Genomic DNA, 22,101 nt, shown 5'->3' with positions numbered 1-22,101 from the left:
ATCATTTATCATTATAACTGTGCCCAAGACCCAACCTCCGGGCTGATGCTTTTAGCTTGTCCTGAAGAATTTGGAGGTAATCCTCCTTCTTCATTGTCCCATTTACTCTCTGTAAAGCACCAGTTCCATTGGCAGCAAAACAGGCCCAGAGCATAAACTACCACCACCATGCTTGACGGTCGGCATGGTGTTCCTGGGATTAAAGGCCTCACCTTTTCTCCTCCAAACATATTGCTGGGGATTGTGGCCAAACAGCTCCATTTTTGTTTCATCTGACCACAGAAGGTCTTATCTTTGTCCATGTGATGTCAAAAAGTGAGCTGTTTGGCCACAATACCCAGGAATATGTTTGGAGGACAAAAGGTGAGGCCTTGAATCCCAGGAACACCATTCCTACCGCCAAGAATAACATTCAGGTCACGACATGTAAATGAAGTATTGTTGGCCATTTTCATCACATGGACAAAGATAAAACCTTCTGGAGGAAAATTCTGTGGTCAGATGAAACAAAAATGGAGCTGTTTGGCCACAATACCCAGTAATATGTTTGGCGGAGAAAAGGTGAGGCCTTTAATCCAAGTTTCACTGCAATAAGGCGCTCTTGGTAGCCATCCACAAGATTCTGGCAAGGTTCTTGTTGAATTTTTGACCACTCCTCTTGACAAAATTGGTGCAGTTCAGCTAAATGTGTTGGTTTTCTGACATGGACTTGTTTCTTCAGCATTGTCCACACGTTTAAGTCAGGACTTTGGGAAGGCAATTCTAAAACCTTCATTCTAGCCTGATTTAGCCATTCCTTTACCACTTTTGACGTGTGTTTGTGGTCATTGTCCTGTTGGAAAACAGCAAAACAGGCCCAGAGCATAATACTACCACCACCATGCTTGACGGTAGGAATGGTGTTCCTGGGATTAAAGGCCTTCACCATTCTCCTCCAAACATATTGCTGGGTATTGTGGCCAAACAGCTAAATGTTTGTTTCCTCTGACATCACATGGACAAAGATAAAACCTTCTGGAGGAAAGTTCTGTGGTCAGATGAAACAAAAATGTAGCTGTTTGGCCACAATACCCAGCAATATGTTTGGAGGAGAAAAGGTGAGGCCTTTAATCCCAGGAACACCATTCCTCCAGGAACACCATTCCTACTGTTAAGCATGGTGGTGGTAGTATTATGCTCTGGGCCTGTTTTGCTGCCAATGGAACTGGTGCTTTACAGAGAGTAAATGGGACAATGAAAAAGGAGGATTACCTCCAAATTCTTCAGGACAAGCTAAAATCATCAGCCCGGAGGTTAGGTCTTGGGCGCAGTTGGGTGTTCCAACAGGACAATGACCCCAAACACACGTCAAAAGTGGTAAAGGAATGGTTAAATCAGGCTAAAATGAAGGTTTTAGAATGGCCTTCCCAAAGTCCTGACTTAAACGTGTGGACAATGCTGAAGAAACAAGTCCATGTCAGAAAACCAACACATTTAGCTGAACCGCAACAATTTTGTCAAGAGTGGTCAAAAATTCAAGCAGAAGCTTGTGGATGGCTACCAAAAGTGCCTTATTGCAGGTAAACTTGCCAAGGGACATGTAAGCAAATATTAACATTGCTGTATGTATACTTTTGACCCAGCACATTTGCTCATATTTTCAGTAGACCCATAATAAATTCATAAAAGAACCAAACTTCACAAATGTTTTTTTGTGACCAACAAGTAAGTGCTCCAATCACTCTATCACAAAAAAATAAGAGTTGTAGAAATGATTGGAAACTCAAGACAGCCATGACTTTATGTAAACTTTTGATCGCGACTGTACCTTTTAAGTAGTACTGTATGGTGGTACTCGGTGATAAGGTTGAGGACCACCTATACAAACGTCTCGTATTATACAGTATTGGACAATGCCATTAGGTTGCATCACTCGCCACGGTGCGTGACATCATGCCTTGTGTCGCAGCCACGCAGTGCAAGCACGGCGCCGTGTACGACACCTGCGGGCCGGGCTGCACCAAAACCTGCGACAACTGGAACGAGATCGGACCGTGCCACAAGCCCTGCGTGGCCGGCTGCCACTGTCCCGCCAACCTGGTGCTCTTCCAAGGGCGCTGCATCAAGCCCATCGCCTGCCCCGGCCGGTGACCCTCGTGACCCCGGGTGGGAGGGGGCGGGGCTCGTCCGCTTGCTTTGGGGGCCAAACTCCAAAGCGTCTAAGACTGCGGATATACGGTAAAGTACTCAGGGTCCATTATTTGGCGAGGAAGACCCGTCTTGTCTCCCACCCCCAAACACTCAGGTGAAGAATGGAGCGTTGTGGTTCCACAGAAAACATTTCACGGACCCTCAAGGGACTTTTGGACTCTTTGCGAGCCGACGTGGAACCGGGGGCAGCGCGGAACCGGCCTGGACGTCTTGGTTTCACACTGTAAGCTAGCCAGATTCACTCGAGCTTTTCTAGAAGTATTGTTGTAATTATGATGCGTTGATACTGTTAATTTATATAGCCAACGTGGTAGCGCCGGCCGGAAGGTGGCTAGAATAAAGAGGCGATGGAAAGGGAAAGGGAAAGTATTTATTGTGTACTGTTTGAAGAGAAATGCCCAAATGTGAGTCTGTCCTGGATGAAAAGTACTGTAGTCTTGTTGTTAGTAAGGTGATCACTAAACCAAATGACTTATTTAAGACCAACAATATAATCTTTTATCCTACTTGGGACTTCTGTCTTCACTTCATCACTAATACTTTAGGGCAGGGAAGGGTTTTTTTTTTATCCAGGGCCACTTCAAAATGATGGCCACATTCCATGGACGTGGCGGGACATATTAAATGGCGTGGAAGACAACATTGAATGGAAGTAAGTGGTGGACCACGTTAAATTAATGACATGGAAGACAACATTGAATTATGTGGTGACCCACATTAAATACAAACCCTGTTTCCATATGAGTTGGGAAATTGTGTTAGATGTAAATATAAACGGAATACAATGATGTGCAAATCCTTTTCAACCCATATTCAATTGAATGCACTACAAAGACAACATATTTGATGTTCAAACTCATAAACTTCATTATTTTTTTGCAAATAATAATTAACTTAGAATTTCATGGCTGCAACACGTGCCAAGGTAGTTGGGAAAGGGCATGTTCACCACTGTGTTACATGGCCTTTCCTTTTAACAACACTCAGTAAACGTTTGGGAACTGAGGAGACACATTTTTGAAGCTTCTCAGGTGGAATTCTTTCCCATTCTTGCTTGATGTACAGCTTAAGTTGTTCAACAGTCCGGGGGTCTCCGTTGTGCTATTTTAGGCTTCATAATGCGCCATACATTTTCAATGGGAGACAGGTATGGACTACAGGCAGGCCAGTCTAGTACCCGCACTCTTTTACTATGAAGCCACGTTGATGTAACACGTGGCTTGGCATTGTCTTTCTGAAATAAGCAGGGGCGTCCATGGTAACGTTGCTTGGATGGCAACAAAACCTGTATGTACCTTTCAGCATTAATGGCGCCTTCACAGATGAGTAAGTTACCCATGTCTTGGGCACTAATACACCCCCATACCATCACACATGCTGGCTTTTACACTTTGCGCCTAAAACAATCCGGATGGTTCTTTTCCTCTTTGGTCCGGAGGACACGACGTCCACAGTTTCCAAAAACAATTTGAAATGTGGACTCGTCAGACCACAGAACACTTTTCCACTTAGATGAGCTCAGGCCCAGCGAAGCCGGCGGTGTTTCTGGGTGTTGTTGATTAACGCTTTTCGCCTTTCATAGGAGAGTTTTAACTTGCACTTACAGATGTAGCGACCAACTGTAGTTACTGACAGTGGGTTTCTGAAGTGTTCCTGAGCCCATGTGGTGATATCCGATACACACTGATGTCGCTTGTTGATGCAGTACAGCCTGAGGGATGGAAGGTCACGGGCTTAGCTGCTTACGTGCAGTGATTTCTCCAGATTCTCTGAACCCTTTGATGATATTACAGACCGTAGATGGTGAAATCCCTAAATTCTTTGCAATAGCTGGTTGATAAAGGTTTTTCTTAAACTGTTCAACAATTTGCTCACGCATTTGTTGACAAAGTGGTGACCCTCACCCCATCCTTGTTTGTGAATGACTGAGCATTTCATGGAATCTACTTTTATACCCAATCATGGCACCCACCTGTTCCCAATTTGACTGTTCACCTGTGGGATGTTCCAAATAAGTGTTTGATGAGCATTCCTTAACTTTATCAGTATTTATTGCCACCTTTCCCAACTTCTTTGTCACGTTCTAAAGTTAATGATTATTTGCAAAAAAAAAAAAAGTTTTATCAGTTTGAACATCAAATATGTTGTCTTTGTAGCATATTCAACTGAATATGGGTTGAAAAGGATTTGCAAATCATTGTATTCCGTTTATATTTACATCTAACACAATTTCCCAACTCATATGGAAACGGGGTTTGTATATTTATATACTGTATATGAATGTTAATATATTTATATATACATATGTATGTGTATATATAAATGTGTGTGTGTGTATATATATATATGTGTATGTATGTATATGTGTATATATGTATGCATATATATTTATATATATGTATATAAATATATATATACACGTATATATGTATGTGTATATGTATGTATATATATATATATATGTGTGTATGTGTGTGTGTATATATATACCGTATATATGTGTGTGTATATATATGTGTGTATATATGTATGCATATATATATATATATATATATATATATATATATATATATATATATATATATATATATATATATATATATATGTGTGTATATATTATATATATTCTAACGCTTGTCCCTTTCGGGGTATACATATATACATATACATATTAGGTAATTGGACATTTTTTATAACATCCGCAATGTGTAATATGCGACCAAGTGTGTTGACTTTTTGTCTTGGTCGCAATTTTTTTTTTTGCACCATGACTAGGGAAGGTTACTTGGATTGGGTCGTACAAGTGTATTCGCATCAATGAACATTTCATGGTCATTGACCTGAATTACTCACGTTGGCCACAGGACGGCGGAAAATATGCAGCAATAAGGACGTCAGATATTTAAAATGTATGTTTTCTTTATTGTTCAATTAATTGACAATCTTGGGTGTATAATTGTAGGATTTTTTTTTTTTAAATGCCTCGTATTTAAGGCCTTAATTTTTGTAAAATCCATTTGGTAACGTTTAATGATATGCAGAAAACCTGCGTCAATGCAGCTATTGCGTGTGCCACACGATCATAGAGGCATCATTTAGCCAACACTCGGTCGATTCTTCGTGGCTCTGAAGTAACAATTACATCGATTTTCAAAAAGTCGTTTTCCACTCACGACTCATTTCTACTTTGTCTTTGTATCATCTTTTATTTAAATACTTTTTTTTGTACATATCCCACAAGAAAACAAGCGACAAAAGATAAATATACTGAAAAGTAGCACACAACTAACTAAAAAAGTCAACAAAATCGTGATCGGGAACACAACATTTCAACGTAGTCTGAGCAAAACACACTTAGTGGTTAACACCGGACATTTTCCCTTTTGGAGCTCTGGTAATGTGCAAGTTTACCCACAATCCTCTCTGCTAAAAGATGCGAGGAGGAGAGGTCATCTCTTCCTGCTCTCAGTTAAAACGAAAGTAGAGAAAATAAAATAGTTCCTTCTAAAATATACAATCTTCCAGCTACACTCTTGTAGAAAATCAAATGTATATTAAAAAATACACTCTCGGGTGTTGCTGCGTCCGCTGGTGTGAGGGGGTGCGGGGCCAATCAGTTGTCATCGCTGTCGCTGCCCGACTCGCTGAGCTGGAGGTCGCTTCCTGTTGACGTCGAGAGGCCTCGTTAGAACGCCATTGTCGTTTCGGAAGTGTCTAAAGACAACACGGGAACTCACGGAGCGTGTTCAAGAGCTGGTTGTCGCCGGCCGGCTGCCGCTCGCCTCCGTTGGCGAGGGGGTGGCAAGGAGGTGGCGAGGGGGCTTGGCGCTCGCCGTCGCTGCTGTCGTCGCCGCTGGCCGACGCGGACGAGCTGCTACCGCTGCTGCTCATCTGCTCGATGACGTCCACCTCCGCCCGCAGCTCTGTTGGCGGCACGGACCGCCGTTTCAGCTCTTTGGCTTCACCCTACGATAACGTGCATCTGCCGCGTGGAGGCCTCACCTCTCTTGATGTCGTCAAGCTGCGGCTCAGGGGAGGGGTTGTCCTTGGAGGGAGACGGAGACGGCGACGTCTTGACTGCCACGCCGGGCTTCGTCGGGGCCCGGAACTGAGGGCCGGGCGTGTTGGTGCGGACTGCCTGCTGCTCGATGCGAGCTTGGATCTTACTGCTGCCCTCGGCCCTGAGAAAAACATACACTAATTGTACGTGTTTGCTGCCGCCATGTGGATAAATGTAGTTATTACAATTAAAAACACATCAGGGACAGAATTAAATTAATACATCTTTCAGTAATTTATTAAATGTGTCGTTTACCAATTAAATTTGGAATTAAATACGTACATGTTACTAAAGGTGTCTTTAATTAATTCAATTTAAAATTATATTTATATAATTAATTCATTGTTTTACAATTCAACAATGTGGCTAAATGTAGTCATTACAATTAAAAACACTTGCCATAAACAGGACATAATTAAATAAATACATCTTTAAATAATTAATTAAATGTGTCATTAATTAATTAAATTCAGAATTATATTTATTTAACTAATCCATTATGTTTACAATTTAATTATTTAAATATTTTATTATTTAAATGTTTAATAAAGAGGGTCACGTGGGACAGTATGAAATTAATATATCTTTCAGTAATTTATTAAAAGTGTCGTTTAGCAATTAAATTTGGATTTAAATACGTGTATGTCATTAAATGTGTCTTTAATTAATTCAATTTAAAATTATATTTATTTAATTCATTCTTTCACAATTCAACAATGTCGCTAAACGTAGTCATTACAATTAAAAACACTTGCAACAAAGAGGGTCACATTAGGGACAGAATTAAATTAATACATCTTTAAATAATTTATTAAATTTGGAATTAAATACATGTTATTAAATGTGTCTTTAATTAATTAATTGTTTTACAATTCAACAATGTGGCTACAAGTAGTCATTGCAATTAAAAACACTTGTAACAAAGAGGGTCACATCAGGGACAGAATGAAATGAATACATATTTCAGTAATTTATTAAATGTGTCGTTTAGCAATTAAATTTGGATTTAAATACGTATATGTTATTAAATGTGTATTTAAGTAGTTCAATTTAAAATGTTTAATTAATTGTTTTACAATTTAACAATGTGGCTACACGTAGTCATTACAATTACAAACACTTGCAATAAAGAGGGTCACATCAGTGACAGAATTAAATTAATACATCATTCAGTAATTTATTAAATGTGTCGTTTAGCAATTAAATTTGGAATTAAATACGTACATGTTATTAAATGTGTCTTTAGTTAATTCAATTTAAAATTATATTTATTTTATTAATTCATTGTTTTACAATTCAACAATGTGGCTAAATGTAGTCATTACAATTAAAACACTTGCAATAAACAGGACATAATGAAATAAATACATCTATAAATAATTAAATGTGTGTCATTAATTCATTAAATTTGGAATACATAATACATGTTCATAAATGTGTCAATACTTATTTTAATTTAGAAAATATATTTATTTAACTAATCCATTATTTTTACAATTTAGTTATTTCAATATTTTATTATTATTTAAATGTTTAAAAATTGGGTTATTCATGATTTTAATTTTTTTTTTTTATTAATTAGTGAAATAATTAGTTAAATAATGAAAAAAATACTTTTCCATTAAATAAATAAATGACACATTTAACACACATGTATTTATAATTATAAATAATAATAATCATTTAAATGTGTATTTATTTAATTTTGTCCCATTTGACCGTCCATATTGCACAACACGTTATCTTCCTCTCCGTGTGCCATGACGACGTATTTACCTGGTTTTCTTCACCTGGATGCTGCTGCTCAGCTTCTCCAGGACAAATCCTCCGGTGTCGTGGTTGATGATGAGCACGCAGTCCTTCTGGTACTGCCGCTTGTTCCCTTTGAACACCGTCATCGGTGGCGTGGAGCCCTGGAGGCACCACGACAAGTTTGACTGTCAACATTCCTAATCTTGGCATATTTTTTCAAACATGTATGCATATTTGTGTACCCCGACAGTCTAAGAACATGCAGATTTGAACAAGTATCAAGCAAGGGCAGACATACTATCAGGTAAAATTAGATAAGACTCTAGAGCAGGGGTGTCAAACTCTTTTTAGAGAGAAAAATCTACTCCCAAGTGAAATCACGGCACGATAACTTAAAAATAAAGACAACTTCAGATTGTTTTCTTTGTTTAAAAATCGAACAAGCTCATTCTGAAAATGTACAAATTATAATGTTTTTTTTTACACTTACATGTTGCGGTTAATAATATTCTACCTTTATTTGTCGTTATTTATACTTTTTAAATAAATGATGTGATAATGTTCATCAGTCAACTCATTGGTGTTCATTTTCAATCTATCAAGATAAAAAAATGATGTCAAAATCAAATTACAGGATGTTATTTATGTGGTTTGCTAATTTTCCATTACTAGTGCACTAACATGTGGTTTATTTATTTTTTACATATGTAGCATCGTCTTCAAAGCTACAAAGAATTGCTATTGCGACATCTAGTGGACACATTTAGCAAACACTTACGTTTGACACCCCTGCTGGAGAGAATACCACACAGTTAATTACAGGGTATTGTGTGTAGAATTTTGAGGACAAAATTGAATGTATTCAATTTTGGATTAAGACTACATAACATGTGGAAAAAGTAAGTGCTGCAAATACTTTTTTTAAGCATGTGCATAAAAAAAACGGCTCACAATTGGGAATCGGTTCTCAGCGGGAGCCTAAAAAAGAGCCGTTCAATAGACGCTATTAGTTCGCGTAAGTCCCATCTCTGGTGAGCAATTTTACCGGAATGTGAGGCAGCGTGATGGTGACTTCGTCTCCTTTGCCGACATGCAGCTCTCCTTCGCAGCTCGTGTCGATGGAGGCTGGCTTGAAATCATCTAAGATGTATGGAATACAGAATAAGTACTACTTACATCCAAATGTATTACGTCATAGAAAATATATGCTACTTACTTCCAAATGCATTACGTCATAGAAAATAAATGCTACTTCCTAATACATTATGTCATGCAAAATAAATACTACTTACTTCCAAATGCATTACGTCATAGAAAATAAATGCTACTTACTTCCAAATGCATTACGTCATTGAAAATAAATGCTACTTACTTCCAAATGCATGACATCATAGAAAATAAATGCTACTTCCTAATGCATTATGTCATAGAAAATAAATACTACTTACTCCAAAATTCAATGTCATAGAAAATAAATGCTACTTACTTCCAAATGCATTAAGTCATAGAAAATAAATGCCACTTACTTCCAAATGCATTACGTCATAGAAAATAAATGCTATTTACTTCCAAATGCATTACGTCATAGAAAATAAATACTACTTCCAAATGCATTACGTCATAGAAAATAAATGCTACTTACTTCCTAATACATTATGTCATACAAAATAAATACTACTTCCAAATGCATTACGTCATGCAAAATAAAAGCCACTTACTTCCAAAATTACTTCCTAATGCATTATGTCATAGAAAATAAAAGCCACTTACTTCCAAATGTATTACGTCATAGAAAACAAATGCTACTTACTTCCTAATGCATTATGTCATACAAAATAAATACTTCCAAATGCATTACGTCATAGAAAATAAATGCTACTTCCAAATAAATTACGTCATAGAAAATAAATGCCACTTCCAAATGCATTACGTCATTGAAAATAAATGCCACTTACTTCCAAATGCATTACGTCATAGAAAATACATGCTACTTACTTCCAAATGCATTATGTCATAGAAAATATATGCTACTTCCAAATGCATTACGTCATAGAAAATAACTACCACTTACTTCCAAATGCATTACGTCATAGAAAATAAATGCCGCTTACTTCCAAATGCATTACGTCATAGAAAATAAATGCAACTTACTTCCAAATGCATTACGTCATAGAAAATAAATGCAACTTACTTCCAAATGCATTACGTCATAGAAAATAAATGCAACTTACTTCCAAATGCATTACGTCATAGAAAATAAATGCAACTTACTTCCAAATGCATTACGTCATAGAAAATAAATGCTACTTCCAAATGCAGTACGTCATAGAAAATAAATGCAACTTACTTCCAAATGCATTACGTCATAGAAAATAAATGCTACTCACTTCCAAATGCATACTACAACATTTACACATAAAATACAGCAATGGTTAAAAAATCAAGGTAAGTAATAAAAACATATTTATCTTACATCTAATGGTGTGGAAGGAGGACTTGGGCCTCTTCTCGAAGCTTTCTCCCAGCTTTAAAACATGCTCCTCTTTGTCCAGCAGCGGGTTCGTACTTCCGTTCATGTCGTCTTCTTTCTGTTTATCACAGAACATTCACGCTGGTGTCACAGATGTTTAAAAAATAATAATAATAATAACAAAAGCTCCTTAAATCGGCCAGATTGATTTGATAAAAAGTCGGCGATGGGGGGAGTTAGCTCGCGAGCTAACAGTTAGCAAAACATCCCTTACGTCACCAGGCCACGCCTTTTCCGGTTTTACTCGTCCGTCACGCAATTTGACGTTTTTATTTTTTTTAATTTAGGAATGCTTGTGGAACTTGACATCACAAAGACGCAAGTCCATAAAAATAGGTTACACTTGAATATGTACGTATATATATATATATATATATATATATATATATATATTCAAACGCATTTTATTCCGTGTAGAAATAAGTTGACGTGCATTCTAGTAAACAGAAGTACCCGGACACATTTCAGTGAAAGACAAGATGGCCACCGAATGTAGTTTTTTGTTTTTTGTTGTTTTTTTAAATATGAAAGAGTTTGATTTTGATTATTCGTCATACAACAAAATTAAAAATCACTACTCAAACCGAAGTGAAAAACAAACCAAAAACAGATGTTTTGTGTCATATATCGACATCGGAACCGGAAGTTGCTATTGTAACCTATTTTTATGGACTCGCCTCTTTGTGATGTTAAGTTCCTGTTATAAGCTGTTAGTTTATGCCTTGAGCTCTTATTTTGAAGGCGCAAAGAGCGGAAGTAGTGACACATTTATCAACCCTCGGTTACATTGGTGGCAGCGGTGGGATGTATGTCGCCAATACTGTATAAAACTACTAAATAACAAACACGGAGGCTCCAGTTTTACATGAGTACCACTTTATTTCGTTTGTTTTGAAAAACTCCGCTCCACCACAACGTGTCACCACTTCCGCTCTTTGGTCCTTCAAAATAAGAGCTCAAGGCATATACTGTATAACATCTTATAACAGGAATTTAACATCACAAAGAGGCGGGTCCATAAAAATAGGTTACACTATTTTTATTTTTATTTCCATTATTGAACAAACATGCATTTATAATTCACTCAACAGTCAAGGCACTTTCAACAGCAAGGAAAGAAAACAAAATAAAATACAGATAGAGTATTAAATATTAATAAATAATAATAATTCAAAAAATATATATATAAAAAAGACAAAGGACTACCTAAATCACTTTCAATGTTTTTAACAAAAATATCAATTTAAGGGTTTTTGTACTCTTAATCATCCTCCAAGATTGTAAACCATTAAGCCAATTAGAAAATGTTCTAGTAAACAGAAGTACCCGGCCACCGACAGTAGGTATTTTTTAAATATTTTTTTTTTATATGAAACGGTTTCATTTTGATTATTTGTCATACAACAAAAATAAAAATCACCAGTCAACAGAAATGAAAAACAAACCAAAAACATATGTTTTGTTTCATATATATCGACATTGGAACCTGAAGTTGCTATTTTTCATTTTATTTTATTTTGTTTTATTATTGAACAACAAACATACATTTATAATTCACTCAACAGTCAAGGCACTTTCAACAACAAGGAAAGAAAACAAAAGCAAATACAGATAGAGTATCAAATATAAATAATAATAAAAAATATGAAAAAAAAAAAATCAAAAAAGACAAAAAGGGCTACCTAAATCCCTTTCTATGTTTTTAACAAGGATATCATTTTAAGGGATTTTGTACTCTTAATCATCCTCCAAGATTTGATTGATAATTGTTAACCATTAAGCCAATTAGAAAATGTTCTAGTACACAGAAGTACCCGGACACACTTCAATGAAGGACCAGATGGTCACAGACAGCAGGTAAGCATCTGTGTTGATTTTATAATTTTTGCAATGCTCAAATGTGACTTTTCGACTTATTTAACCCTTTAAAATACACATTCAGAACTGGAGCCGTTCTGAAAGTAATATCAAAGGAAGGAAACCCATCGTGAAAGTTTTGTTAAAAAAAAATAAAAATAAATAAAATACCTTCTACATTTGTTTCTAGTAATGTATAAGTACACATTTCATTATTTTATTGGTAGTAAACACCTTTTGGGGATTTGTTTTCCACCGCCAAAGAATTCAAATATGACGTCACGACAGGCGGAACCTTGTACTAATCCAAGTTCTACACGGACACTTGTAGTGAACGAACAAGATGGAGATTACGTGTCACGTGACAAACATATTGTAAATAATGTCCAAAATGAATAAAACAAACGTTTTTTGTGTAATGCACTTATTAAATGTATCAACATCTGCGGTGTATATTGTTGTTATTTGTCAAGATGTAAATAATGAGTGTCAATTAAAAAAAAAAATCACCGAAGTAATTATTGAAAGAAATATACTCACTGTTGTCCAACCTTTTCCTGACACTTTTCAACGTGGCCAAAAATGTAATTTTTAATTTTATTTGAATCAATATTATCACTACAACATGGATAATGAAATGTGCATTTGTACTCGCGATGTTTTTTTTTTAAATTAAAAAATACACATCAAATGTTATTATTTTAAACGCGTTTAAACGTTTGTGGTGACGTCATGTTGCGAGCAACACAATACACGATTTGTCGTTACCTCTCTTTCACGAAATAAATAAAACAACACGTTTGTTTTTACGTCGACTTTTTGCTCTTAAAGTTCCACTTAAAGATTCACTTTGTTTTGACATGAGGGAATAACGTTTGTTTGTCGTCAAGATTCAAATTGTTGGCAAAAAAAAATACTTTATTTGTCATACAAGTGGTCAGAAATAATTGCCCGACTTGTAAAATTCACGCATTACAGAAAGTTTAAAAGTATTAAAAAAAAAATATATATATATATATATATATATATATATATATATATATATATATATATATATATATATATATATATATATATATATATATATATATATATATATATATATATATATCACGTGTGAGTATAATTATTGAGTGCTTAAAGATTAAAACAATTTTGACAATGAGGGAATAACGTTTATTTGTCGTCAAGATTCAAATTGTTGTCAAAAAATACTTTATTTGTAATGCAAGTGGTCAGAAATAATTGCCCGACTTGTAAAATTCACGCATTACAGAAAGTATAAAAGTATAAAAATAAAAAAAAAATTAAAAAAAATTATATATATATGTGACGGTCCACAACTGTATGTGGCAAAATGCAGCTCCACACTGCTGTCGCTTCAACATATCACTGGCACCAGGTGGATTATGAATTTCTTTTATTACAGTGTCCTGCAAAACAGTGCAAATTGTGAGACGGTGAGTCCACTTGGGTCACGGGATTCTCAGTTAGAAGGCTTCACAGTTCTGATGTTTGACATAATAAAACCACAGTTTCATTTTACAAACAACATGTTACATTTGAGTGTGATCGTATAGTGTTTAAACCAAATCTTCATACTAATTATCATATTCATTCTCTCAGTTGGTTTCACCTGTACTGATATTGGTATACTTAAATTTACAATAATCTTTTTTTATATGCAAAATACACAGTAAATTGACAGTCACTACATTTTACAGGATGTCCCTGAACGCACCTCGCATCCAGAATGGCTGCTTCAAACCATGCGGTTGATAAACCAGGCTGCGGCCTAGCCAAGCTACCATTAGCATCATAATAATAGGTAATAATTTAGAACAGAAATACCATGGTCCGTAAACCAGGCACGGGTAGATTTTGCGCTGTGTGCAGGCGCCAAGTCCTGTTGGAACTTGAAATCTCCATCTCCATAGAGCAGGTCAGCAGCAGGAAGCATGAAGTGCTCTAAAACTTGCTGGTAGACGGCTGCGTTGACCCTGGATCTCAGGAAACAGAGTGGACCGACACCAGCAGATGACATGGCACCCCAAACCATCACCCAACCATGCAAATTTTGCATTTCCTTTGGAAATCGAGGTCCCAGAGTCTGGAGGAAGACAGGAGAGGCACAGGATCCACGTTGCCTGAAGTCTAGTGTAAAGTTTCCACCATCAGTGATGGTTTGGGGTGCCATGTCATCTGCTGGTGTCGGTCCACTCTGTTTCCTGAGATCCAGGGTCAACGCAGCCGTCTACCAGCAAGTTTTAGACCACTTCATGCTTCCTGCTGCTGACCTGCTCTATGGAGATGGAGATTTCAAGTTCCAACAGGACTTGGCGCCTGCACACAGCGCAAAATCTACCCGTGCCTGGTTTACGGACCATGGTATTTCTGTTCTAAATTGGCCCGCCAACTCCCCTGACCTTAGCCCCATAGAAAATCTGTGGGGTATTGTGAAAAGGAAGATGCAGAATGCCAGACCCAAAAACGCAGAAGAGTTGAAGGCCACTATCAGAGCAACCTGGGCTCTCATAACACCTGAGCAGTGCCAGAAACTCATCGACTCCATGCCACGCCGCATTAACGCAGTAATTGAGGCAAAAGGAGCTCCAACCAAGTATTGAGTATTGTACATGCTCATATTTTTCATTTTCATACTTTTCAGTTGGCCAACATTTCTAAAAATCCCTTTTTTGTATTAGCCTTAAGTAATATTCTAATTTTGTGACACACGGAATTTTGGATTTTCATTTGTTGCCACTTCAAATCATCAAAATTAAATGAAATAAACATTTGAATGCATCAGTCTGTGTGCAATGAATAAATATAATGTACAAGTTACACCTTTTGAATGCAATTACTGAAATAAATCAAGTTTTTCAAAATATTCAAATTTACTGGCTTTTACCTGTGTATATATATATATATATATATATATATCACGTGTGAGTATAATTATTGAGTGCTTAAATATTAAAACAATTTTGACATGAGGGAATAACGTTTATTTGTCGTCAAGATTCAAATTGTTGTCAAAAAAATACTTTGTTTGTAATGCAAGTGGTCAGAAATAATTGCCCGACTTGTAAAATTGACACAAGAGAAAGTATCAAATTATTTTGAAATAAACAAAAAACTATAACACGTGTCAGTATAATTATTGAGTGTTGGGATGGTTTTCTAAGCTTTACTTTACTGTAATAATGAGTGTGATGGGGTCAATACATGCAGTTCTCTACTGCTTATTGTCCCAAATATAAATATTATGTGTGGATATATTTTTAAAGTCATAGAATAAGTTATTGGACACGTCAATTATTTGTATTTGAATGAGAGGTGATAGTTGCATGAATTATTGACTCATTTGGCTTTTACTGTATGTAGAAAATGATTAATTGTATTATATTTTGTTGATATTATAGTTATAGGTCTTAGAAAAACACCATTATATATTGTTGTATAATTGTTGAAAAAACAGCTTTTCGTTTGCCTAAAATATTTTTCCTATACAGTATTATGTTGATCATTATTGACAAGTAAATGCAAACTTACCATCAACATGGTAAGTTAGCAGTGAAATACCTTCTAAAATTGTTCCTAGTAATATAAAAGTACACATTTTATTATTTTATTGGCAGTAACCACCTTTTTGGGTTGGTTTTTTTCACCGCCAAACAGTTCAAACTTTCACAAAATAACTAAAACATGTTTGTTTTATGTGGACTTTTTGGTTTTAAAGTTTCACTTAAAGATTAAGAATTTTTTGACATGAGGGAATAACGTTTGTTTGTCGTCAAGATTCAAATTGTTGTCAAAAAATACTTAATTTGTAATGCAAGTGGTCAGAAATAATTGCCCGACTTGTACAATTCACACATTACAGAAAGTATAAAAGTATAAAAAAAAAAGAAGAAAAAAAACTAGAACATGTGTCAGTATGATTATTGATGGTTTTCTAAGCTTTATTTTACTGTAATAATGAGTGTGATGGGGTCGATACATGCAGTTCTCTACTGCTTATTTTCGCGAATATATATATATATATATATATATATATATATATATATATATAGTTATTGGACACATGAATTATTTGTATTTGCATGAATTATTGACTCATTTGGCTTTTACTGTATGTTGAAAATGATTAATTGTATCATATATTGTTGCTATTATAGTTATAGGACTTGGACAAACACCATTATATATTGTTGCATTCTAATTGTGTTTAAATATTGTTTAATTGTTGAAAAAACAGCTTGTTGATATAAAATTTTCATTTGCATAAAATATTTTTCTTTTACAGCAGAGGTCGGCAACCCAAAATGTTGAAAGAGCCATATTGGACCAAAAATACTAAAAAGAAAATCAGCCTGGAGCCGCAAAAAAATAAAAGCCTTATATAAGTGTTATAATGAAGGCCACACATGATGTACGTGTCTATATTAGCTATATTAGCCTACTATCAAAATGACTTTAAGAGTCTTATATAAGCCTTATAATGAAGGCAACACATGATGTAAGTGTCTATATTAGCTATATTAGCCTACTATCAAAATGACTTTAAAAGCCTTATATAAGTGTTATAATGAAGGCAATACATGATGTAAGTGTCTATATTAGTTATATTAGCCTACTATCAAAATGACTTTAAAAGTATTATAATGAAGGCAACACATGATGTAAGTGTCTATATTAGCTATAATAGCCTACTATCAAAATGACTTTAAAAGTCTTATATAAGCGTTATAATGAAGGCAACACATGATGTAAATGTCTATATTTGCTATAATAGCCTACTATCAAAATGACTTTAAAAGCCTTGTATAAGTGTTATAATGAAGGCAACACATGATGTAAGTGTCTATATTAGCCTACTATCAAAATGACTTTAAAAGTCTTATACAAGTGTTATAATGAAGACAACACATGATGTAAGTGTCTATATTTGCTATAATAACCTACTATCAAAATGACTTTAAAAGCCTTATATACGTGTTATAATGAAGGCAATACATGATGTAAGTGTCTATATTAGCTATATTAGCCTACTATCAAAATGACTTTAAAAGTCTTATATAAGTGTTATAATGAAGACAACGCATGATGTAAGTGTCTATATTAGTCTACTATCAAAATGACTTTAAAAGCCTTATATAAGTGTTATAATGAAGGCAACACATGATGTAAGTGTCTATATTAGCTATATTAGCTTACTATCAAAATGACTTAAAAAGTCTTATATAAGTGTTGTAATGAAGACAACACATGATGTAAGTGTCTATATTAGCTATAATAGCCTACTATCAAAATGACTTTAAAAGCCCTATATACGTGTTGTAATGAAAACAACACATGATGTAAGTGTCTATATTAGCTATAATAGCCTACTATCAAAATGACTTTAAAAGTCTTATATAAGTGTTATAATGAAGGCAACACATGACGTAAGTGTCTATATTAGCTATATTAGCCTACTATCAAAATGACTTAAAAAGTCTTATATAAGTGTTGTAATGAAGACAACACATGATGTAAGTGTCTATATTAGCTATAATAGCCTACTATCAAAATGACTTTAAAAGCTTTATATAAGTGTTGTAATGAAAACAACACATGATGTAAGTGTCTATATTAGCTATATTAGCTTACTATCAAAATTACTTAAAAAGCCTTATATAAGTGTTACAATGAAGGCAACACATGATGTAAGTGTCTATAGTAGCTATATTAGCCTACTATCAAAATGACTTTAAAAGCCTTATATAAGTGTTATAATGAAGGCAACACATGATGTAAGTGTCTATATTAGCTATAATAGCCTACTATCAAAATGACTTAAAAAGTCTTATATAAGTGTTGTAATGAAAACAACACATGATGTAAGTGTCTATATTAGTTGTATTAGCCTACTATCAAAATGAATTTAAAAGTATTATAATGAAGGCAACACATGATGTAAGTGTCTATATAAGCTATATTAGCCTACTATCAAAATGACTTTAAAAGTCTTATATAAGTGTTGTAATGAAGGCAACACATGGTGTAAGTGTCTATATTAGCTATATTAGCCTACTATCAAAATGACTTTAAAAGTCTTATATAAGTGTTATAATGAAGGCAACACATGATGTAAGTGTCTATATTAGCTATATTAGCATACTATCAAAATTACTTTAAAAGTCTTATATAAGTGTTATAATGAAGGCAACACATGATGTAAGTGTCTATATTAGCTATAATAGCCTACTATCAAAATGACTTTAAAAGTCTTATATAAGTGTTATAATGAAGACAACACATGATGTAAGTGTCTATATTAGCCTACTATCAAACTGACTTTAAAAGTCTTATATAAGTGTTATAAGGAAGACAACACATGATGTAAGTGTCTATATTAGCTATATTAGCTTACTATCAAAATGACTTAAAAAGTCTTATATAAGTGTTGTAATGAAGACAACACATGATGTAAGTGTCTATATTAGCTATAATAGCCTACTATCAAAATGACTTTAAAAGCCCTATATACGTGTTGTAATGAAAACAACACATGATGTAAGTGTCTATATTAGCTATAATAGCCTACTATCAAAATGACTTAAAAAGTCTTATATAAGTGTTGTAATGAAGACAACACATGATGTAAGTGTCTATATTAGCCTACTATCAAACTGACTTTAAAAGTCTTATATAAGTGTTATAAGGAAGACAACACATGATGTAAGTGTCTATATTAGCTATATTAGCTTACTATCAAAATGACTTAAAAAGTCTTATATAAGTGTTGTAATGAAGACAACACATGATGTAAGTGTCTATATTAGCTATAATAGCCTACTATCAAAATGACTTTAAAAGCCCTATATACGTGTTGTAATGAAAACAACACATGATGTAAGTGTCTATATTAGCTATAATAGCCTACTATCAAAATGACTTAAAAAGTCTTATATAAGTGTTGTAATGAAGACAACACATGATGTAAGTGTCTATATTAGCCTACTATCAAACTGACTTTAAAAGTCTTATATAAGTGTTATAAGGAAGACAACACATGATGTAAGTGTCTATATTAGCTATAATAGCCTACCGGTACTATCAAAATGACTTTAAAAGTCTTATATAAGTGTTATAATGAAGGCAACACATGATGTAAGTGTCTATATTAGCTATATTAGCCTACTATCAAAATTACTTTAAAAGTCTTATATAAGTGTTATAATGAAGGCAACACATGATGTAAGTGTCTATATTAGCTATATTAGCCTACTATCAAAGGCTGACGCAAATCTTCGTTGACAGAGGTGTTGTATTTTAATTTTTATTCTACACATTTTTGCAACATTGGAAATCATTAGTAGAATGGAGGCTTCTCTGAGGGTGAAATAAGTTTGTGAAATGACTGGCTCAGAATGGCCAAAGGTATAGATGTGTGTGTCCAAGTTAAAGGAAACGGCAGGCCGTCTTTTTCTTATGGATTTATTACAATCTTTGCGAGCTGGGTAACGTTTGCTGTGGTCTGGAACAACATGGCACACACACAACCATCAGAAATGCAGCCAATATTATATATACGGATAATGTGTCATGAGACAAATTGTCAGGTTCAAACACTGATGACATCTTATTCAACAGGCAAGAAGCAAGGAATCATGCAAAGACAGAGTTCAATTTAGCTCATAAGGAGAACGCATGGAGCTGCACACTTAGTCACAGTCTTGCCCTACGCCCTAAGGTACAGCTACCGCATCCCTCTATTTATTCAAGAGTTCCCCAGTCAACATCACTGAGGCCGCCTCTAAAAGGAGTGGTCACATACAGTATATCATGCAAAACAGGTCCAGTACGCACAATACGTGACGGAATGTGCTGGGGGCCTTGTGATTTCGCCTCGTCTCTGCTTCGTCTGCTTGCTGTCGTCTTATCTAAGTTGAGGTCCTTGAAGTCCTTGGCTGTTAGCGGGCTAAAACAAAGATAACATCTGCGGCTGAGGTCACCCCTCAGACAAGAAGTTTTGTCCTTGCACAGATAGAAAAAGTACAGCTTGAGCACAATAGCTAATAACTATAGCAACAGACATTAAGCATACTAAAGTTGTGTGATAACTTACACATAATTATTCTAACACAAATTAAATACACAGAGGACATAAGTGAAGGAAATTAAATGAGCTCAAATATACCTACTAACGAGGCATAATGATGCAATATGTACATACAGCTAGCCTAAATAGCATGTTAGCATGGATTAGCTTGTAGTCATGCATTGACCAAATATGCCCGGTAAACACTCCAGCCAATCAATAACATCAATAAAGCTCACCTTTGTGCATTCATTCACGCACAGCATAAAAAGTTTGGTGGACAAAGAATGAGTGGCATAAAATACGGACAAAGTTGTGCATGTAAACAAACTACGGTGAGTTCAAGGATCGCTGAAATTAGTAGGACACAACGGTGCTCGCCAAATACTCTCATCTCTGAAGCACGTATAACCAGCTCAGTGGCCCTGTGGTTAGAGTGTCCGCCCTGAGATGGGTAGGTTGTGAGGTCAAACCCCGGCCGAGTCATACCAAAGACTATAAAAATGGGAGCCATTACCTCCCTGCTTGGTACTCAGCATCAAGAGTTGGAATTGGGGGTTAAATCACCAAAAATGACTGCAGAGCGTGGCCACCGCTGCTGCTCACTGCTCCCCTCACCTCCCAAGGGGGTGAACAACGAGGATGGGTCAAATGCAGAGGAAAATTTTCACCACACCTAGTGTGTGTGTGTATGTGACAACCATTTGAACTTTAACTTTTTAACTTAACTTAATAAATAGTGGGATTTCTAACAATTAGGGAGTTTTTGTGTCATGTTTGTTCTCCTACAGAAAATATATTAAAATAATACATTTATTTTTTTCTTCGTCTTTTTCCATTTTCACACATCTCTGAAAGAGGTCCAGGGAGCCACTAGGGCGGCGCTAAAGAGCCGCGGGGTGCCGACCCCGGCTTTATGGTCAGCACTAGAGATTTTATTTTTATTTTTTATTAATAAATGTTTTTATTAAATTTGACAGGTATTACAATATACAATAAAACAGTAATCACATTTTCCCCTTTTTTCCCCACCCACTTCCAAGAACAGCAACCCAACACATACCCCATACACACATAACCCCCCCAGGTCCTACATACAGTAAGTTAAAGGTACAGTCACAAATGGAAAATAATTAGTACATCACTTTCTCCTCAACATAGGCAGATAGTAAATATACACCCGAAATAAATATAAATATAAAACAAAAAAACAAAAAGGAAGCTGGTTTATGAAAGGTGAACTTTTCATGTGTCCTGTAGCGTCTTTAATTTAGCTATGTAGTCAACCACACAGCCCCAAACAGAATAAAACCTCCCAGGTGCCCCCCTAAGATTGAACTTTATTTTCTCCAGATCTAAATACATCATAAGGTCTTTAAGCCATAAGGAGGCTTTGGGGCAGACTGGTGACTTCTACTCCAGCAAAATTCTCCTACGTGCTAATAAGGATGCAAAGGGGATACTATCCTTACATTTTGTTCTTATTTGGGGATCTGATACCGTCCCAAAAATAGCCATTTCTGCACATGGTGTCAGATTTAAATCCAATGCCTTAGCAAGGTGTTTGAAAATAGTTGTCCAATAATCCAGCAAATGGGGACAAGACCAAAACATGTGTGTCAT

General features: G+C 35.3%; 2 protein-coding genes across 3 annotated transcripts in view; one reads left to right on the top strand and one right to left on the bottom strand.

The window, feature by feature from the left end:
* bmper (BMP binding endothelial regulator) overlaps nucleotides 1–2,671 on the top strand; it is a 64,884-nt gene extending 62,213 nt beyond the window's left edge. Inside the window, exon 16 of the mRNA XM_061945944.2 lies at nucleotides 1,949–2,671. Within this exon, the coding sequence (XP_061801928.2) occupies nucleotides 1,949–2,130 (182 nt within the window). The 3' untranslated portion in view covers nucleotides 2,131–2,671. The remainder of the gene's footprint in view (nucleotides 1–1,948) is intronic.
* A 2,420-nt stretch (nucleotides 2,672–5,091) lies between these two features.
* Nucleotides 5,092–13,067, bottom strand: eaf1 (ELL associated factor 1). 2 transcript variants are annotated; one of them, XM_072912922.1, is made up of 7 exons: nucleotides 12,930–13,067; nucleotides 10,476–10,590; nucleotides 9,048–9,142; nucleotides 8,027–8,163; nucleotides 6,193–6,371; nucleotides 5,928–6,113; nucleotides 5,092–5,853 (listed from the first exon to the last, which is right to left on the bottom strand). In XM_072912922.1, exons 2-7 carry the CDS (start codon nucleotides 10,576–10,578, stop codon nucleotides 5,804–5,806), a joined length of 750 nt encoding a protein of 249 aa, XP_072769023.1. In that variant the 5' UTR covers nucleotides 10,579–10,590; nucleotides 12,930–13,067; the 3' UTR covers nucleotides 5,092–5,803. The 2 variants fall into 2 exon arrangements, with proteins under 2 accessions (XP_072769023.1, XP_072769022.1); XM_072912921.1 differs by lacking the exon at nucleotides 12,930–13,067 and having other exon boundaries at nucleotides 10,476–10,775.
* Nucleotides 13,068–22,101: the final 9,034 nt, after the last annotated feature.

The sequence above is a fragment of the Nerophis lumbriciformis genome, linkage group LG04 (genome assembly GCF_033978685.3).
Source record: "Nerophis lumbriciformis linkage group LG04, RoL_Nlum_v2.1, whole genome shotgun sequence".
In the NCBI taxonomy this organism is placed as follows: domain Eukaryota; kingdom Metazoa; phylum Chordata; class Actinopteri; order Syngnathiformes; family Syngnathidae; genus Nerophis; species Nerophis lumbriciformis.
This window is presented reverse-complemented; position numbering and strand designations above follow the sequence as displayed.